Genomic DNA, 18,807 nt, shown 5'->3' on the forward strand with positions numbered 1-18,807 from the left:
TCTCCTCCTTTAAGACCCTCCTTAAAACCCACCTCTTTGAGTTTTTGGTCACCCCTCCTAATATCTCCTACTTTGGCTCGGCATCCATTTCTTGTCTGATTACGCTTCTTTGAAGCGTAGTGGGATGTTTTTCTATGTTAAAGGTGCTCTATAAATGCACGTTGTTGTTGTTAATGATTCGTATCTGGCCTTGTCTCAACAAGTGTTTTGTCAGCCCACCTCCAAACGGATTGAGGAAGTGCACTGCGAAAGAAATGAATATTCATTTCAGATGACAAGGGGTTACTATTGTTACACCCTGTGTTGTGCTGTTGTACAGTTAAATATCAGGCAGGATGGGCACACACTTGAACAGAAAATGCTCAGATTGCTTATGGAAGTGACCAGCTATAGCCAAGAGAGTGTCTAAGGCAAGACCATAAACTTACATAAGAACATAAGAACATAAGAAATAGGAGCAGGAGTAGGCCAATAGGCCCCTCGAGCCTGCTCCGCCATTCAATAAGGTCATGGCTGATCTGATCCTAACCGCCAATCTACTATCACAGAACCATCTCCTGAATCTAACAGAATTAGACACACGAAATAGGGGCAGGATCAGGCTACACGGCCCCTGGGCCCGCTCCGCTACCCACAGGGCCATGTCCGATCCGAACCTAGACTCATGTCCAAATTCCTGCCCGCTCCCCGTAACCCTTAATTCCCTTTACTTCTAGGAAACTGTCGATTTCTGTTTTAAATTTATGTAATGATGTAGCTTCTACAGCTTTTTGGGGCAGCATATTCCATGGACCTACCACCCTCCTGAGTGAAGTAGTTCCTCCTCATCTCAGTTTTGAAAGAGCAGCCCCTTATTCTAAGACTATGCCCCCTAGTTCTAGTTTCACCCATCATCAGGAACATCCTCCCCGCATCCACCCGATCCAACCCCTTCACAATCTTATATGTTTCAATAAGATCGCCTCTCATTCTTCTGAACTCCAATGAGTAGAGTCCCAATCTACTCAACCTCTCTTCATATGTCCATCCCCTCATCCCCGGGATTAACCGAGTGAACCTTCTTTGTACTGACTCGAGAGCAAGTATGTCTTTTCTTAAGTATGGACACCAAAACTGTATGCAGTATTCCAGGTGCGGTCTCACCAATACCTTGTACAACTGAAGCAATACCTCCCTATTTTTATATTCTATCCCCCTAGCAATGAAAGCCAACATTCCATTGGCCTTCTTAATCACTTGCTGCACCTGCATACTAACCTTTTGAGTTTCGTGCACCAGGACCCCCAGATCCCTTTGTACTTCAGTACTTTCCAGTTTCTTGCCATTAAGATAATAACTTGCTCTACGATTTTTCCTGCCAAAGTGCATAACCTCACACTTTCCAGTATTGTATTCCATCTGCCAAATCTCTGCCCACTTACTTAGCCTGTCTATGTCCCCTTGCAGGTTTTTTATGTCCTCCTCACTCACTACTTTCCCTCCCATCTTAGTATCATCTGCAAACTTTGATATGTTACACTCGGTCCCCTCCTCCAAATCGTTAATATAGATTGTAAAGAGTTGGGGACCCAGCACTGACCCCTGCGGAACACCACTAGTTACTGATTGCCAGTCTGAGAATGAACCATTTATCCCAACTCTCTGCCTTCTGTTAGATAGCCAATCCTCTATCCATGCCAGAATATTATCCCCAATCCCGTGATTTTTTATCTTAAGCAATAATCTTTTGTGTGGCACCTTGTCAAATGCCTTTTGGAAGTCTAAATACACTACGTCCACTGGTTCCCCTTTATCCACCCTATATGTTACTTCCTCAAAGAACTCCAGCAAATTTGTCAAACATGACCTCCCCTTCATAAAACCATGCTGACTTTGTCCTATTAAATTATGATTATCCAAATGTCCTGTTACTGTCTCCTTAATAATGGACTCCAAAATTTTACCTACCACCGATATTAGGCTATAGTTTCCAGCCTTCTGTCTACTGCCCTTTTTAAATAAGGGTGTTACATTAGCAGTTTTCCAGTCTGCCGGGACCTTTGCTGAGTCCAGGGAGTTTTGGAAAATTATTACCAATGCATCCACAATCCCTACCGCCACTTCCCTCAAGACCCGAGGATGTAAGCCATCAGGTCCAGGTGATTTATCCGCCTTGAGTCCTATTATTTTACCGAGTACCACTTCCTTAGTGATTTTGATCGTGTTTAGCTCCTCCCCCCCATAGCCCCCTGTTTGTCCAGTGTTGGGATATTCTTAGTGTCCTCTACTGTAAAGACTGATACAAAATATTCATTCAGTGTTTTTGCCATCTCCATATTTCCCACCATTAATTTCCCGGTCTCATCCTCTAAGGGACCAACATTTACTTTAGCCACCCTTTTTCTTTTTATATAACTATAAAAACTCTTACTATCTGTTTTTATATTTTTTGCTAATTTACTTTCATAATCTATCTTCCCTTTCTTAATCAATCTTTTTGTTATTTTTTGCTGTCTTTTAAAGTTTTCCCAATCCTCTATCATCCCACTAGATTTGGCTACCTTATATGCCCTTGTTTTTAGTCGAATACTATCCTTAATTTCTTTACTTAGCCACGGATGGCTGTCTTTTCTTTTACACCCTTTTCTTCTTAGTGGAATATTTTTTTTTTGGAAGTTGTAAAATAACTCCTTAAATGTACACCACTGATCATGTATCGTCTTACCCTTTCATCTATTTTCCCAATCCACTCTACTCAATTCCGCTCTCATACCTTCATAGTCTCCTTTATTCAAGCTTAGCACGCTTGTTTGAGATCCAACCTTCTCACCCTCTAATTGAATATGGAATTCAACCATGTTATGTAACAATCTGTTTGTGTAAACTATCCTCAGCAAGAAAGGAGTAATTTTACGAGTCTGTATTTCTGGTAAGCAACCTCACCCGTTGGCAGCACATCTTGTAAATTTAACCACATATAGATCATGATTTTCAGACCATTATGGTCAGAAAATCATGGGCCGTGCACACTTGAATTCTTAATATGCTCTGTAAGATCGGTCCTTATATGTCTCCCTCAGTTTTTGATAAATTTATCATCCTGTCACTGTGCTACAAACAAATGTAAATTGTTGCTTAATTGCATTTACTATTTATCTCTGAACAAAAAATATTCACAATTTGTTGGTTATAAGAACATCTTTGTTAACAAAACATAAACAGAAGAAAAATGCTGACTTTTACAACTGTTGTAATACCATCAAAATACATTAAAAACAGCAAATCAATATTTTCAATACACCTTTATTTGTCTTTGTTATTCTTTTTCACCTAGTTTAGTTAGTATATCTTGAAAGACTAGCTTGAGACAGAAATATGTACTTGCCTTCAACTCTTGAGACACATTTTCATATCTGTAAAGCACCTTATAAGGAGGAGGTAGGGGTCCAGAGAGATTCAGCCTTGTCATCAGTTGATTAAGGTGTTCAAGGTCATTCAGCAGAAGTCCAGTGCATTCATCATCACAAGCTGGTGTAAGATTTATTCAACATCAATACAAAACTACTTAGATGACAGGCATACAATAATAAATAAAAATGTAGTAGAATTTCAGTATAAAAGTTAAATGCAATCTGTTTTTACCATCAGGATATGTTTCCACAGCTAATTTTTACTACATTTCAAAGAACAATGAATGATTGAAATAAAATCTCACAAATAATGTAGATCCCATCCTTGAAAATATTTTAAAACATTAGGCTAGAAATTACTCTTGGTCATTATAGCATATGAAGATTTAACTTATTTATGACATTTCTCAATCTGCAATTTTAATACAGGTGTTAACTCATTTGGTTAGTTGATTTATTTTATATAGGTCAATGGGTTGCGTTACAATAGTGCACACGGCAATGAAAAACAAGCATATTAAGGGTTCATAAAGGAACTTTGTTGATTAGATGTCCTACTCTTTCCATACTATGCAACATAACAACATAATTATTCTCATCCATTAAAACACCATTTTCTATTCTTTATCCACTAATATATGTCTATTATCAGTACTGCAGAAGTGTTTGGATAGCCATAAAAGCAATATGAAAATATTTTCATTAAAAATGCATTGGACAATTAAAGGTTAAGAAACAGAGGCCTAGAAATTCAGTTGGGCGCTGCAAGCTTTGCGCCCAGTTGGCGCCTAAAGAGGGTTTCTGCACCAGTATAAGAGGTTGCGCTGATATTCAGCGCTGCGGTAATGGCGGCGGTAGCCGGTAGCGCTGCGCCGACACCGATGACGTCATCGGTGTGCGCAGTGCCCCGGTACCGCCCCGCTTCCGGCCCAAACCCCATATTTAGTTGCGGCCGCCTCTTCTGCAGCGGCCGCAAACAACGTTCGTGAAACGGGGCCGTACTGCTGCGCTACTGGGGCGCTTTAAGGTGGAGGTGCGGCCGGCCGCTTTTTCGGCGGCCGCCTGCCCGCACCTCCCTCCCCGGCCTCCTCCACCACCACCCCGCGGCATTGGTGGCTGATTCCCGTGAGTCCGGCACTTCTCCGTGGTGCTGGGCTCATTTGCTGGCAGAATCCAGCGGCGATCTCACGGCTGCAGGCAGCTCCTCCTTAAGAGAAGGAGGAGGCCTGCAGTACCCCAGCCTGCCGCACCGCATCGGGTGGCACAGCAGCAGCTGGAGCGCTGAAATTCACTTTCAGCGCCCCAAGCGGAGGCGGGCACACCCTGGAACAGCGCCCGGTTCCGAATTGGGGCGCTAAAAGTGAATTTCTGGCGGTCGCAACGGGCTCCACGCGCAGCGCTAACTTTTGGGCGTTAGCCTGCTGGCAGGCCTTAACTGAATTTCTAGGCCAGAAACTTTAGCACACCTTGCCACCGTTAAATTTAAATTCTTTCCTACATTTCTGCAAAGTAATCCTATCTCCCTGCTTTGTCCCCATACCCTTTTATTTTCTTCTACTTGTGCCATTTTACATTCTAATAACTCTTTGTATGAAAATATTTCTTTTAATCTCCCCATTTAGTGTTTAGCTTGAGATCATAGCATCTTGTCTTTGATTTACCTCTCAAACTGCATTAGCTCACATGTTTTCTGTATTAAACTATATCTGCCACTTATCTGCCCATTCTCCTAGTCTGTTTATGTCCTTTGTAATCTCCTGCAATCCTCGGCCTAGAAATTCAGTTGCGTTCGCCAGCCGCTAACGCCATAAGAGGGGTAGATTTGCAGCGCTAGGCACTTAGCGTCCGGGCGCAGAACGATCTGCGCCTACGCCCAACTTCAGTTGACATTTAGCGCCGGCGCAAAGTGTTTGCACCCGCTCAGCTGCGCGCGCAGCTTATGACGTCATTTCATCGTGCAACGCTGTTTGTGCGCCCCAAACCGGAAATTCAGTGGCGCCCGGCCAATGTGGGCGTGGCGCTGTTAAGAACTGTGAAGTGGAATGCAACAGAGGCCCTGTGGGCCTCGGGGAGCGCTAATTAAAGGGCACTTACACTGACCTATAAAGCCCAGCCATTTTGCTGCAATGACTTCAGTGCTTTGGATTTCTGGACAGAGACCAAGGAACAGAGCTTACTGATTTGGGACAACATAGGAGAGGTATTTTTGGCTTCTGGCCAGAGCTTGGAAATTTGAATCATTGTGATTTCACTGTTTGCAAGTTTATTATGGGGGCTGTATGGGGTTCCAACCCTCAGTTCCAGCATTATGTGCGAAGGGCTTGCAGACGCTGTGTGAGAGGGCCAGCCATGCCTAGACGCAGAGGGGCCATCAGGCGTCGGCAACGTAGGCCTTACCCACTCAGGGAATACCGGCAGCAGGTGTCCTATCTCACCATGACTGCCGCGCATTGTGTTAAGAGGCTGCGCTTCAGAAGGGAGGTGGTTGCAGAGATCTGCCAGCTGCTTCACAGAGATCTGCGTCCACAGCTGATGTGCAGGACGTCTCTCTCGGTGGAAGTGAAGGTCATGGTGGCTCTGAACTTTTATGCAAGCGGCTCCTTCCAAGCCGCTGCTGGGGACATAGCGAACATCTCCCAGTTCGCCGCGCATCGCTGCATCCGGCAGGTCACCGATGCCCTTTTCACGAGGAGACACCAATTCATCTCCTTCCCCATGACCCTAGAGAGGCAGGAGCAGCGTGCAGTCGGATTTGGCAGGATCGCGGACTTCCCCATGGTGCAGGGCGCCATTGACTGCACGCATGTGGCTATGCGGGCACCTATCGACAATGCCGAGAATTACCGCAACCGGAAGGGCTACCATTCCCTCAATGTGCAGCTGGTGTGTGACCACAGGCAGCGCATCCTAGCTGTCAATGCCCGCTTTCCAGGAAGCAGCCACGATGCATTTATCCTGCGCCAGACTACTGTGGCTGACATGTTCGAGGCACAGCCTCCACCAAGGGGATGGCTTATTGGGGACAAGGGCTACCCTTTGTGTACATGGCTCATGACCCCGCTCTGCGCGCCCAGGACCCCTGCGGAGAAGGCATACAACGAAAGCCATCAAGCCACAAGGAACATCATAGAGCAAACGATTGGCGTCCTCAAGCAACGGTTCCGCTGCCTGGATCGCTCCGGCGGATCTCTACAGTATTCGCCGGATAGAGTCTCCCAGTTCGTCGTCGTTTGCTGCATGCTGCACAACCTGGCTATCCGCAGGACTCAGGCACTGCCACCTCACGTTGGACCACCACCTCAGGAGGACGAGCAGGAGGACCATGAGGAGGAGGAGGAGGAGGAGGAGGAGGAGGAGGAGGAGTACCAGCCCAGGAGGGAGCCACAAGGTCCAAGGGCCGTCCGCCGGCGGCTTATTGAACGACGGCTTGTGGCAATGAACGCACCTGAATGCAGCCGCTCCGCAAGCCCTCAGCCGCTTAACGCAACAACCACTGGAAACATGACACCTGGACAAGCTGAATAAATAAAAAGCTTTGTTTAACAAACTCAGGGCCCTTCCCACATGAAACAGAAAAACAGACAAGACCCCCAAAAAACAGTCACAAAAATATCTCACTCCCACAACCTGGGGAGGAATAACAAAACTTGCCCATCCAATTGGCCTTCATCCTCGGCCTTCCCAAAATAAGCCCCCCCCACAACACAAACACCCCCATATAAAAAAAACCGTTGCCACCACACTCTCCTGGGTGTGCCGAGAGGGCGAGTCCTTGTGCAGCCCCTGCCCGACCTGTTGCTCCACCTCAACCTGGGCCCTGTGGGTGTTGCAAGGCTGGGGGAAGGCTCCTGAGGGGCAGAATGCGTGACGGCAGATGCCCTTGGGGGTCGGCCTAGACGAGGACCGGCCCTGGAGGGGCCGGCTGCTGACTGCTGCAGCTGTGGCTGGGCAGCATCGGTCTCTGCAGCAGCTCGTCGCACCTTGGCTGGGGGAGTTGCAGTGGCGGCTGCAGCAATGGGGGCAAGCTGGCTGATGCCAGGTGCTCGCTGGTCACCAGAGACACTGGCACTCGGCCGGGCTGGCAGTGCAGCAAGCGCAGCAATCTGGTGGAGGCCAGACCGCTGTGCTGCAGCAGGGTGGCGGGTGCCCTGGTGATGCTTCCGCGACACAGCGTGGCAGAAGTGAGTGCCCGAACTGCCCTGGTCTGTGCCCGCATCAGATCAGTGAGTGTCTGCACGGCACCACTCATGAACTCGCGACTCGTGTCCTGCGCTGCCGCGAGTTGCTGGACACCCCTGTCCTGTGCTGCCGCGAGTTGGTCGACACCCCTGGCCTGTGCTGCCGCGAGTTGTTCGACACCCCTGGCCTGTGCTGCCGCGAGTTGTTCGACACCCCTGGCCTGTGAGTCCCCGAAAGCGGCCACACTATGAGCCAGGGACTCAATGGCCTGAGGCAACTGTCCCACAACCCCCATGAACTCCTTGTGGCGGCGCTCAGAATCCACGGACATTTCATCTAGGAGGCGCACCTCCTGGGCGAGGACCGTCTCCGGACTGGAGGCTGGACTCTCCCTCTGGGGAGAAGGCCGCCGTTCTGCCCGACCCTTCCCACGTGCCTGGACGCCACTGGGCCCAGGAACTGGCCTCCCCTGCAACACTTGCCCCCTCTGGGGAGAAGGCCACCGTTCTGCCCGACCCTTCCCACGTGCCTGGACGCCACTGGGCCCAGGAACTGGCCTCCCCTGCAACACTTGCCCCCTCTGGGGAGAAGGCCGCCGTTCTGCCCGACCCTTCCCACGTGCCTGGACGCCACTGGGCCCAGGAACTACACCCCCCTGCAGCACTTCCCCCTGGCTCTCCTCCAGGCAAGACGTCTCCCCTCCATTGCCATCCCCTGGCGCGGATGAGGCTTCGCCCGATGTGCCGCCTTCCTGTTGGTCCTCGTCGTCCTCCTCTTCCGAGGGACTGGCACTCTCAGCTTCAAGGACCTCCTCCTCACCAGCTGAAAGCAGGAAGGCACAAGAGTAGCTTTAGAGTGAGGACAGGGCATCAGCGAGGGAGGCATGAGTGGTGGCATTCAGCGCATTGGTCGGACAGTGGCAAAGGATGTAGATCTGATGCGCTAGGGGAACGAGAGAGGTCCAAACGGTCATGTCCTTACCATTGGGTCGCAGCACAGGGTCGGCATCTCCAATGGCAACAGGGCCAGTCACCTGGCCACGCATGAGTCGAGCCACGCTCTCCTCCAGCTCACTGAGCTCCTGGAACTGGGCACGGCCTCCCCCGGTGACATTCTGGCTCTTCAAATTCCGGGCCATCTTGGCCTGCAAGAGAAAGGACGGCCTCTAAGTACATTGTGGTGGCCTGTTGTTGTGTGCACTGCCTCCCATGGTGGAATAGCTTGGCCAGTGTGGTGGCCTGTTGTTGTGTGCACTGCCTCCCATGGTGGAATAGCTTGGCCAGTGTGGTGGCCTGTTGTTGTGTGCACTGCCTCCCATGGTGGAATAGCTTGGCCAGTGTGGTGGCCTGTTGTTGTGTGCACTGCCTCCCATGGTCGAATAGCTTGGCCAGTGTGGTGGCCTGTTGTTGTGTGCACTGCCTCCCATGGTCGAATAGCTTGGCCAGTGTGTTAAGTGCAGAAAGTGCTATTGAGGATCATGCCAGTGCCATAGCTGCGGGAGGAGGGCTGGCCATTAGGCCTTTGAGGTCCCTTTGCCCATAATGTGAGGTGCACATGCAAGGATGAGGAGGACACTGGAAAGGGTACTCACCTTGACCATCCGAGTGAGGTCGTTGTACTTCTTGCGGCATTGGTCACCAGTCCTGGGGACATCGCTGTTGACTGACACCCTGTGGGCGATTTTCCTCCAGGCTCTCCTGTACTGCCTCCTGGGAGCCTTCTTGCCACTGTCTGGGCACAAGATCTCTTTGTACCTTTCCAACCCCCTAACCAGCACCCTCAAAGCATGCTGGGAGAAGCGCTGCGCTCATTCACGGGCCTTCTCCATGGCTTCAGGCGCTATTTGGGTCCACCAGCAGTGTTCAGGCCTAGCTGCAGGGCTCCACTATCCAGGGCGTGGCTGCAGACCAAGTCGACCCTTCCCCCTTTAAGAGCTGGCCGGCGTCAGGGTGTCTGCTGTCAATCAAAACATGACCGCACCTGCGCTGCGCCCGGCCTCGGCGTTATCAGTCCGCACCGCCGGCTTAGCGCCTAAAGATAGGAGTGCAACGCCAGTTTCAGCGCTCGCCCAAACTCTTGGCCAAATCTACTGAATTTCGGCGAACTGACCTGCACTTTCCGGCGGGCGCTAACTTTAGCGACCGCCCGACTTTGATGATTTGAAAAAACTAAACATTTTTTATTTTATGTAAACTGAATGTCAAATGTCTCTGATAAAACCAACCTAGAAATAATTGCTGTTAATGGTGATAACTTTACCACTATCCAAGGATGACAAATGACACTTGTTAGTGTGAAAATTTTAAACTTAAACCTTCTGTTAAAACACAATAGACATTTCAAAACAAATCAAAAGCAACAATTTCAGACAATTAGCCCAAATTAAAGGCAACGATTCATGCATATATTTCAAAGTTGTGTAACCTCTATCCTACCTCATCACATTTTAGCAAAATCATTGAATTTCTGTTGAGCAATTTGTTGGGAAATGTTATAAGGTAAATTCACGATCCCACAATTCCAGTGGGAAGCGATGCTCAAATGTAGTGTGATTCATAAAATCATCATTGTGGTGATACCTCCAACCCTCGCTCCCTTTGAAAGTGGCTGGGATGCAGGATCAGTAAATTTACTTTTATATCTACAAGGTGAAATATATTCAAGCAATTTGATTTTGTCTCTTAGTTTGTAAACATAAAACCCTCATGCCATCAGCAATTTCCTTAGAAATATAGAAAATGACTGTAGCTGAAACATAAGCCACATCATTATTTCAAGCATTGGCAAGTTGTTCTTATGCTTTACCATGCAGAGATCATTAGTGTGACTGAGAATGTCTTATTTAATTATTGCATGGTTAAAATATATACAGTAATTTGTTCACCATGTGGAAATCAGTATGCCTACCATAATAATAAAACTTGGATCTCCTTGAGGTGGTAGATTCCTGGAACAGTCATGATTTTCTGTATGAAGTCTGTCACACATTTTATAAGTAATGGACACAGTCACAGAAAGAAGTATTGAATGGTTATACTAAAATGATGATAGCCTAGAAATTACTGTTGGCAATATTAGTGGATGAACACTTAACATGTTCCCTGTCTGTTATTTTAACAGAGGCATTAACCAGAGATTAAAAGTGTGTCCTTTTTAAGGGAATGTGTCATTAATAAGGCTGTCCATAAATCCAAAGGGAAGTTAACGACAGGTTAATGCCTCTGTTAAAACAATGGACAGTGTAACGCATACCTATGTGTTAAGCATTCATCAACTATTATCATAAACAGTCATTTCCAATCTCATGATTTTAAGACTTATCATAGCCACTAAGCTTCATGGCTCATTTTATTTTCAGCCTTTGCAGTAATGTCTGTACAGGCCTCAGCCTTTCAGCTAGGTTTCTCAAGCAAGTAAACCTTGCTATGATTTTTTTTTTTAAACATTTTGTCTACCTCACAATTAACTAACTCAGCTTCATAGCTATCTAAAAGATAAAGGCCTAGAAATTGGCTGACTTACCGCTGGCCGTTAAGACCCATTTTGGGAAAAAGAAATGGCTGTCGTCCTTCACCGCAGGACTCGGCGGCCACCATTTTGGTAAGAGTCATAGCACTGCCGTTAGCAGCGCTGGCCCATGAAATATAAATCAGCAGAGCGTGACGACAGTCAGTGTGCAACGCCGACTTGATGCCACGCTCTGCAAACTTTGACTTTTTCGCGGAGTTTACTGCCGGGTCCTAAGCACACTCAGAAAAGCGTGCGTAAAGCAGACCTACAGAGACGCTGTCAGCGCTTTTTAAAGGGACACACACATCTTTCAGGTAAGTTTGGATTTAAGCTTTTGGACTTTTAAAAAATATTTTATTGAAGCGGAGGCTTGGTGCAATAGATGTTAAAAAAAATTTAAAGTGTGCTGCTGGATGCTGGATGCTTGCAAGGCTTCGGATGGTAAAGGAAGGTCTCTGAGAAGACAGAAAATGCTGGAAATACTCAGCAGGCCTGGCAGCATCCGTGGAGAGAAAAACAGAGCTCGTGTCTAAGTTCGAGATGCCGCCTGACCCGCTGAGTATTTCCAGCATTTTCTGCTTTCATTTCAGAATTCCAGCACCCGCTCACAGAGGGAAGATGAAGAAGCAGAAGAGAAGGAAGCAGAAGAGGAGGAAGCAGAAGGAAGGATGCACCCAGACAGCCTCTTTTTGGCCAGGATATCTGGGATGGAATCATCCGCCTGTGGTGCCAGTGACCACAACCCCAATTACTCTTTCAACATTTGTCCCACACCTTTCCTTCCCTTTGTTACTGACCATCCTCTTAGCTACAATGCTGAAATAAAAGCCACCAGAAAGCAAACTTTCCAATCCAACTTTATACATCTATCCATCCAATATGACATCAAGAAATCAACCGATCACCATGTGCAGTCCCTTAGTGATTGCCTTGTGGGTGTCTTTGCCTATCCTAGTGATCTCACACAGTGCTACCCCAGTGGCTGCAGCATGGCTGGTGGAAGGCTGCTGATTTTCTGCAGGGAACACAGCAGATGGCCTTGCAGGACAACCTCTAGGAGCTGGTGGCTGGGAGTGTCAAGTCTAGTGAGGTGTTTCTTCGCCTTCTTCACTCTCCTCTCCCTCTTCTTGGTCAACCACTGGTTGAGCAGGGTGGATTTCTTGGGTGTATGGAATGAGGAAAGCATAAGGGTAGAGTTGTGGTGAGGTGAGGGCGGGAAAGCAAGAGCTGCATGGTTATGCCATGCACACCTTGTAAATCAGAATATATTGTGGGATGAGGGGAAAGTGGGATGTGAGAAGGAGGATAAAGCATGAGGATACAAACATCTTGTATCCTTTCTGGCCTGCCACTGGCCAAGGGCTCAGCCATGCCCCTGGCAAGAACGGCCAGCCGTCTCCTCCAAGGGGGTAAGGTGAAGCTAGGAATGGGAGGTGTGCCTCGTGATTGGTACAGATTGTTGGTAGGTGCGTGATTAGTGGGGGTGGGGGGGTAGTCATGCATTGAGAAGTCTGTGAGGCTAGTGGTGCAGTTGGTAGGAGACAGCTTTTGAAGATGCATTCACTGACCTTAACCAGTGGTCTGAGGTCATGCAGCTTCTTTGGACACTGGAGCCAGATCATGGGGGGTGGGGGGGTGCGACACTGCTGGAAGTGATGGCCTCGGTGATCTGGTCCCACTATGTTCCCTCCGAAGGGCCTCCTGGCTCCTTTGGGTAGAGGACCTCTCTTGCGGTGTTGACCCCTGCACAAAGCTGGAGTGCTGCAGGTGAGACCCTCAGTGCCCCTTCCTTGGGTTTGAGCCATTTGTGTTTGTGCTGAAACACTTTTACCATTTTTTTTACGTGCAGAAGACAAGTTAGCTTTAAGAACTGAAGACTGTCATTTGGGAATTGTTTTTAATGCTCTTTTTCCCCAGAAGGCAGTTGAACTCTAAGGGCTAAAAACTGCCTATTTTTAAATGATTTTTATTTTTTTCATTTTAGAAAGCAGTTCCCCTTTATGAGGCCGACACTGCTTTCTAAAATGACAGGCTAGCTTTAAGACAACACTGTTCTTGCTTCAGGGATGCTATGGCCAGGCTACATTGGGCCTCCTGCTGAGAGTTGCACCAGAAAAAGAGGTTTGCATGGTAGGTTTAGCACTGCGCTAATTTAAATTAGCAGGCAGCACCAAAATACCTGGGCTGCCTGTGCTATGGTTTCGGGCAGCCATTAACTGTGGCCCATGGTGGCACCGGCAGGTTTCTGGCAACTTCTAGGCCAAAGTCTTGGTTAACTCCTTAGAATGCAATTTATGAGTAATAGCAATGATGTCAACAGGCAAATTAAGTCCACTGAAATTTAACAATAAATATTACTGTAAATGATTTCAACAGCTTCAGTATTAATAGAGTATAAAAGACTGAGGTTCATGGTCATTTGTATAGAACCCTGAAAAATCAGCTACCTTTATTTGTTACACATAATAGAAGTCAAATGAAGAGCTTTCTAAGAGCTGACACTATCCCTTAATACTGAAAGTTTATAAATCTGCTACTTTTTGACAATACAGATACTTCAATCTTACCCTGCCAAAAACCAGAACATCTATTTGAATGCACAGTAGAAATACATGAAGAAACAAGCTAATGCTTAAAGCCAGACAATCTTCTCAGTCTAGAATTGCACTAAATAAACAAAACTATAATGGTAGGCTTGAAAGATTGTTGCAGATCTGTTTAAAACAACATACTATTGTGAATAATTTGTTTCTTGTTGGAAATATACTAGCATTCAACATCTTGGTTTGGTTATCAAATGATGCAAGCTTGTCACACTTAAAATTACTATTCCAAGGCCTGAAGAATTGAGAATCTGTGAAGGAACCTATATCTGCACTTTCAACAGCATCAGTATTGAATCATAAAATACTGAGGTTGGAGGCCATTTGGATAGAACTCTGAAAAATCAACTACGGTATCTTTATTTGTTGCATGCCTGCCTAATATGATGAGTCAATAACTGTATGATTTATGAAGTCCAGCCATCTGAGTCTGTTATGTTTGAGAAAATGTACGTACATGGAGACAGGTCAGCAAACACAATTATAATAATATTTGATGTTAGGATACGTACAGATACATTCCGTGCCCTCACGAACATGCCACTCCATGCATCTATCACAGGTCCAGCCCTTCATTCCTGGCTTGCAATTACACTGACCAGTGGCTTTGTCACATGGTACAGGTAAAGAACCAATAGGATCACACTCACATTGTACACAAGAGCTTCCTTCAATTCTAGGATTACCATAGTAACCAGGTGCACACCTAAAAATGACAAAATCAGTATTTGAAAAAGTAATATTCAAATACATTAAACATGAACTGTAATCCCAGACATTCTAGGAGAGGACTTTTGGGATTGGATCTGGGAACATCCCTGACCCGATGGATGTGTCTCTGATCCAGTTCCAATATCCTGGGATCAAAGGTATTTACATATTGCACACGACTACCCCACCATTTCTAGTGCCGATACATGCCTGATCAGGTACATGCCTTGTTGCAGCGTAAGTCAGCCTCAGTCCAAATAATTTTTTTTAATGTTTCAATGTTACTCCTTTCCTATTGGGCTAGTTTCCGAAAAACAAATAATCTCTCTGCAATTGAATGATTTCAGAAAACCAGTATTTTAAATTTTAAATCCCCAAGGCCCTTAGGAACACTCGATTAAAGAGATGCACTAGTGTCCTTTGCGCTCAGCATTGCTAGGTGCAAATAATGGAAAATAGGTTGTAAGACACATTACCCTCATTTGTTTGGCATCACACTGTGCCCACCCAATTTCCACCTCCTCTTGCCCAAACTCTGCAACCTTGCTGCCTTCAGGCCCCCAGAATTTCGGGGCCAGCGCATATATTGTAATTTTAAAAAAAAGGTTTTAAGCATTATAAACTTGTAAGAAAATATGTGTAACACCTTGTAATTATTTACTGTACCATAATTATTTAACTATATTATTAATAATTATTAACAAATTAATCCTTCAATTACTATACTACATGCAGATGATCAGAATGGCATTTTACCTGTCACAGAACTGCCCCTCATATCCTTCTTGACATGCGTCACAGCGATAAGCATTAAGTCCTTCCATAATGCAGGTTGGACTAAAGCTAAAAATAATGAAATACAAATGGTCAACTAAAGCTAGATAGCTAACAAATTAATTTAAAGATATTATGCTTTCATTTGCAATAATACCAAATAAATGTCAGGCCACATACATATTAACATAATACTAATACTTGGTCTAAGAACAGGGTTTTGTTTGCAGGGCTGGGTTGAACTGTGAGGTTATTTCATCACACTGCAGGAAGAATCTTACTTCTATGATAGTACATCTAAATCTCAACATGGGTCAACATTTAACCCATCCAGCAAACAAGTGAATGGTTTCATCAGACAGGCGACAAGCCAGACTGGTACACTGAAATATCTGACGTGAACACTGCCACCAGGACAGCAGAGGACTCCACTGTTCTGCTAAATTCTTGAACTTAACTGAAACAGTAGGGTGAATTTTCACACCCAAAACCAGGTAGGTTAGGGTCGGGTCAGATGTTAAAATTTTAAAAATGTGAAACTTGACCTCAACCCACCCACTTCCGGGTTTAACGGAGGCGGGACAAGGGGCAGGCAGCCAAACCCGCTCCCAGGATATGGGTTGACAATTTAAATATTTTAATGAGGCTGCCAGCCTCTGATTTAACCTGCTATGCAGGTTTAACAGTTGCTGGCCAAGTTTCCCATGCCTCTGGAAACCCGGCAGCTGAAGGGTGGCGAGTACAGCTTCAGGAAGAAGGTAAGTGCCTTTACAGCACTACTTGTGGGCCAGGAGGAGCAGGAGTGCTTCCCCCAGCCCCCCTAGCTACCCCCCACCCCATCAGACCCACCCTTATATAAAGACGCCCGGGATCCCCACCCGACTGGAAACAAGCCTTTCAATTAGGCTGACTTGTAGGCAGGGGAACCTGTCAAGGACAAAATGCACACGCTGTGAAGGTAAAACTCCACAGAATGCGGGTCCTGTCCAAAACTCCCCTCCCTCCCCCCGCCCCCCCCCCCCCCGTGCCCCCGCCGCCTACGTATCCTGATCCTGCCCCTGTTAATATCCAGGCCATTGAGTAGCTTTAGAAGACCACAGATAGTGAGAAAGTTAAAACATCATAATGCGAAAATAAAAAGATATAGATTTTCCTGACCATTGCCCCTGAGGAATGCCCCTTTGCCCAGAAACAAAGATCGGGAAAAATGGGCAGGGATTTCCATGGCTTTCCTGAGATTGGTGGGGGGGCGGGGGCACGGTGGCAAAGCTGTGCCTAAAGCAAGCCCAGGCCCATCACTGAAATTCAGACAAAGTGGGAGGGGGCAATCCTGACCTTCTGCCTCATTTTCCTGCTGATAATCAGTCAATTATTGTTCAACAAATCTTGAGTGAAGGCTCTCCTGATGGCTTAGTTGGTTAAACCAGTGATTATTTAAGCCATAAAAGCAAAGCAGAGCCTGGGTTCAATCCCTGGTCAATGTTGAGCTACCTGATCTCAGCTAGGGCTACTGTAGGGCCTCTAAAAGTGGGCTTATTACTCCTGGGTTAGAGAGGGAAAAATTGACCAGGGTTGTAGCTGTTGATTGCTATTTAGGCCGGAATTTTGCCAGTCGTCAGCGTGCGGGATTGGAGGCGGGACCGCTGTCAAAATCGTAAAGATTGACAGCAGGTAGAAAACCCGCTGTCAACCCACCTCCAATCAATCTTCCCAAGTGTCGGGTCCCCGACTTGCGCATGGACTCGACACCTAGTGGCGGGAAAAGGATTATAGCCACTTAACTGCCTGTTAACAGGTACTTGATAGTTGTTAACAGGCTCTTTTTCAATTTTGCCACTTCTGCCTCGGGTTCCCCGACGTCTGGACTCCACGCCAGGTAAGAGTGGCGTGTTGTGAGTCTGCTGTAATGTTTCTGCATTGATGACAGTTGCAGAAGTGGTGTGAAGGATCCAATGGTGCTGTAGTGAGTTTCAGAGGTAAGAAAATGTTGGGAAAATCATTTTTAATGCCTTTACACTTTTCTGTAGGTAACAAGCTTTGAACTGGATGTCTAGTCCCACCTCATTGGGAGAACCTCTCTCACCAGTGACAGATCACTTCTGTAACCTCACATGCAGTTGCCATCTGTTCTAGCCTAAGGAGGGAGTCACTGGAGAGCCTGGGTGCAAGAGATCACCTTTGTACAGTGATTGTCAGTGTTTGCAGCACATCAATGCTGTCAAACACTGAGAAATGAGCTGTCAAAAAAAAAATTGTGCGTGGTCCCTTTAAGAAAACCGGCAGATGACGTGTCATCAAATGACGTCATCTGACCGGCTTCCTCTTAATTGACTGGCAAGCCTGCAGGGCGGGCTTAACAAGATCAATCAACGTAAAATCACGTCCATGGGCCGGATGCAATTGGGGGCGGGACTGGAACCCGGAAACTAGCTGACCCACTCCCAAGCCACATCCATTTACAAAATCACGGCCTTAGGGTTTGCTGTTGCAATTGGGCAACTGAACTTAGGTGAGTACTGGACCAAACTCAGTAGTGGTGCCCTTGTGGTTGAACGGCCAGTTGACACTCACTATCTGGGAGCAAACGTGAAGACAGACCATCTGGGAGAGGCACTGGAGAGTGACGAGCACACATGAAATGTATGACAGCAAAGTATCAGTACCTTGAGAAGAGATGGGAGGGAAGAAAATGGAGACAAAAACCTATTGACATACTTGCAAAATGTGAAACTTTGTGTAAGAAAAAGGTTTTTAAATGGTTTCTGAAATGATCCCTTGGTCACTGAATAATCTAGATGAGTAATGCTCCTATATTTTATGTTCATAATTCTACGGGTTCTTAAAAATTATTAAAATTAAATATTCACATAGAATTTCCACCTATATTCTCCACCGGGGGATTGGCAGAACACCCCCCAGAGAAACGGAGTAAATCTCTAAAAACGGCTGCTTGTCTGGGTGTTCTGCTGATCTCCTGAAGTTATGGCGAGTGATCATGAGAACCACGTGAAAATTCAGGTCAGTTTTGTCTAACTTATGTTGCCATTGGAATCTGAAACATTACAATGCTAGAATCTTACTTGTTGCTGGAAATTTGAAGAGGACAAGCACAAGGACGGCAGTCATTTGGAGATCCTCTTACTATCCCGTAGTACCCAGGAGCACACACTTCACAATGCCCACCAGCTGTGTTGTCACGACAATTCTGTGGGGGGGGAGGAAACTCCTGTTTAGTAAAGTTTTATCACTTCATTATAAACTGCATCAGTTGTTATTTATAAATCTAAGCAGTTCAAGTCAGGATCTGTTTGCATATCATTTTCAATCAATAAGGCAATACTTGGGAAAGCATGTTATCCTGATACTGATGTCCAAGCAGTTCACAGGAAAATGCTCTGAAGCTATTTGAGAAAGTTCCTTTTGGCTCATATTCTGAGATGGAAAAAATCCTGTATTGCTCAGAACAACCAAAACCAAGACTGTATTCCCATTAGCTCAGCACACAACATCTTTCCTGTCCATGATCATGTTACGTCCCCAATGATTTATTGCTTTGTAGAGGACTGTTAGCTGTCAAGTACTCAAAATCTAGTTTAGTAACTTCAAAAGTTATACCTACAGAGACAGAGTAAATTTATGAA

At 46.3% G+C, this 18,807-nt stretch overlaps 1 protein-coding gene across 2 annotated transcripts in view; it reads right to left on the bottom strand.

The window, feature by feature from the left end:
• The window catches only part of lama2 (laminin, alpha 2), a 600,632-nt gene that overhangs the window by 113,618 nt on the left and 468,207 nt on the right, over window positions 1-18,807 (bottom strand). For both annotated transcript variants that reach the window (XM_085997158.1, XM_085997157.1), the window contains 4 exons: window positions 18,247-18,371; window positions 15,149-15,235; window positions 14,194-14,387; window positions 3,365-3,507 (listed from right to left, as the gene is read on the bottom strand). In XM_085997158.1, the coding sequence (XP_085853284.1) occupies window positions 3,365-3,507; window positions 14,194-14,387; window positions 15,149-15,235; window positions 18,247-18,371 (549 nt within the window). The remainder of the gene's footprint in view (window positions 1-3,364; window positions 3,508-14,193; window positions 14,388-15,148; window positions 15,236-18,246; window positions 18,372-18,807) is intronic.

Source organism: Somniosus microcephalus, chromosome 9 (assembly GCF_052327205.1).
Source record: "Somniosus microcephalus isolate GS21.2 chromosome 9, FLI_Smic_1.0, whole genome shotgun sequence".
NCBI classification, from domain to species: domain Eukaryota; kingdom Metazoa; phylum Chordata; class Chondrichthyes; order Squaliformes; family Somniosidae; genus Somniosus; species Somniosus microcephalus.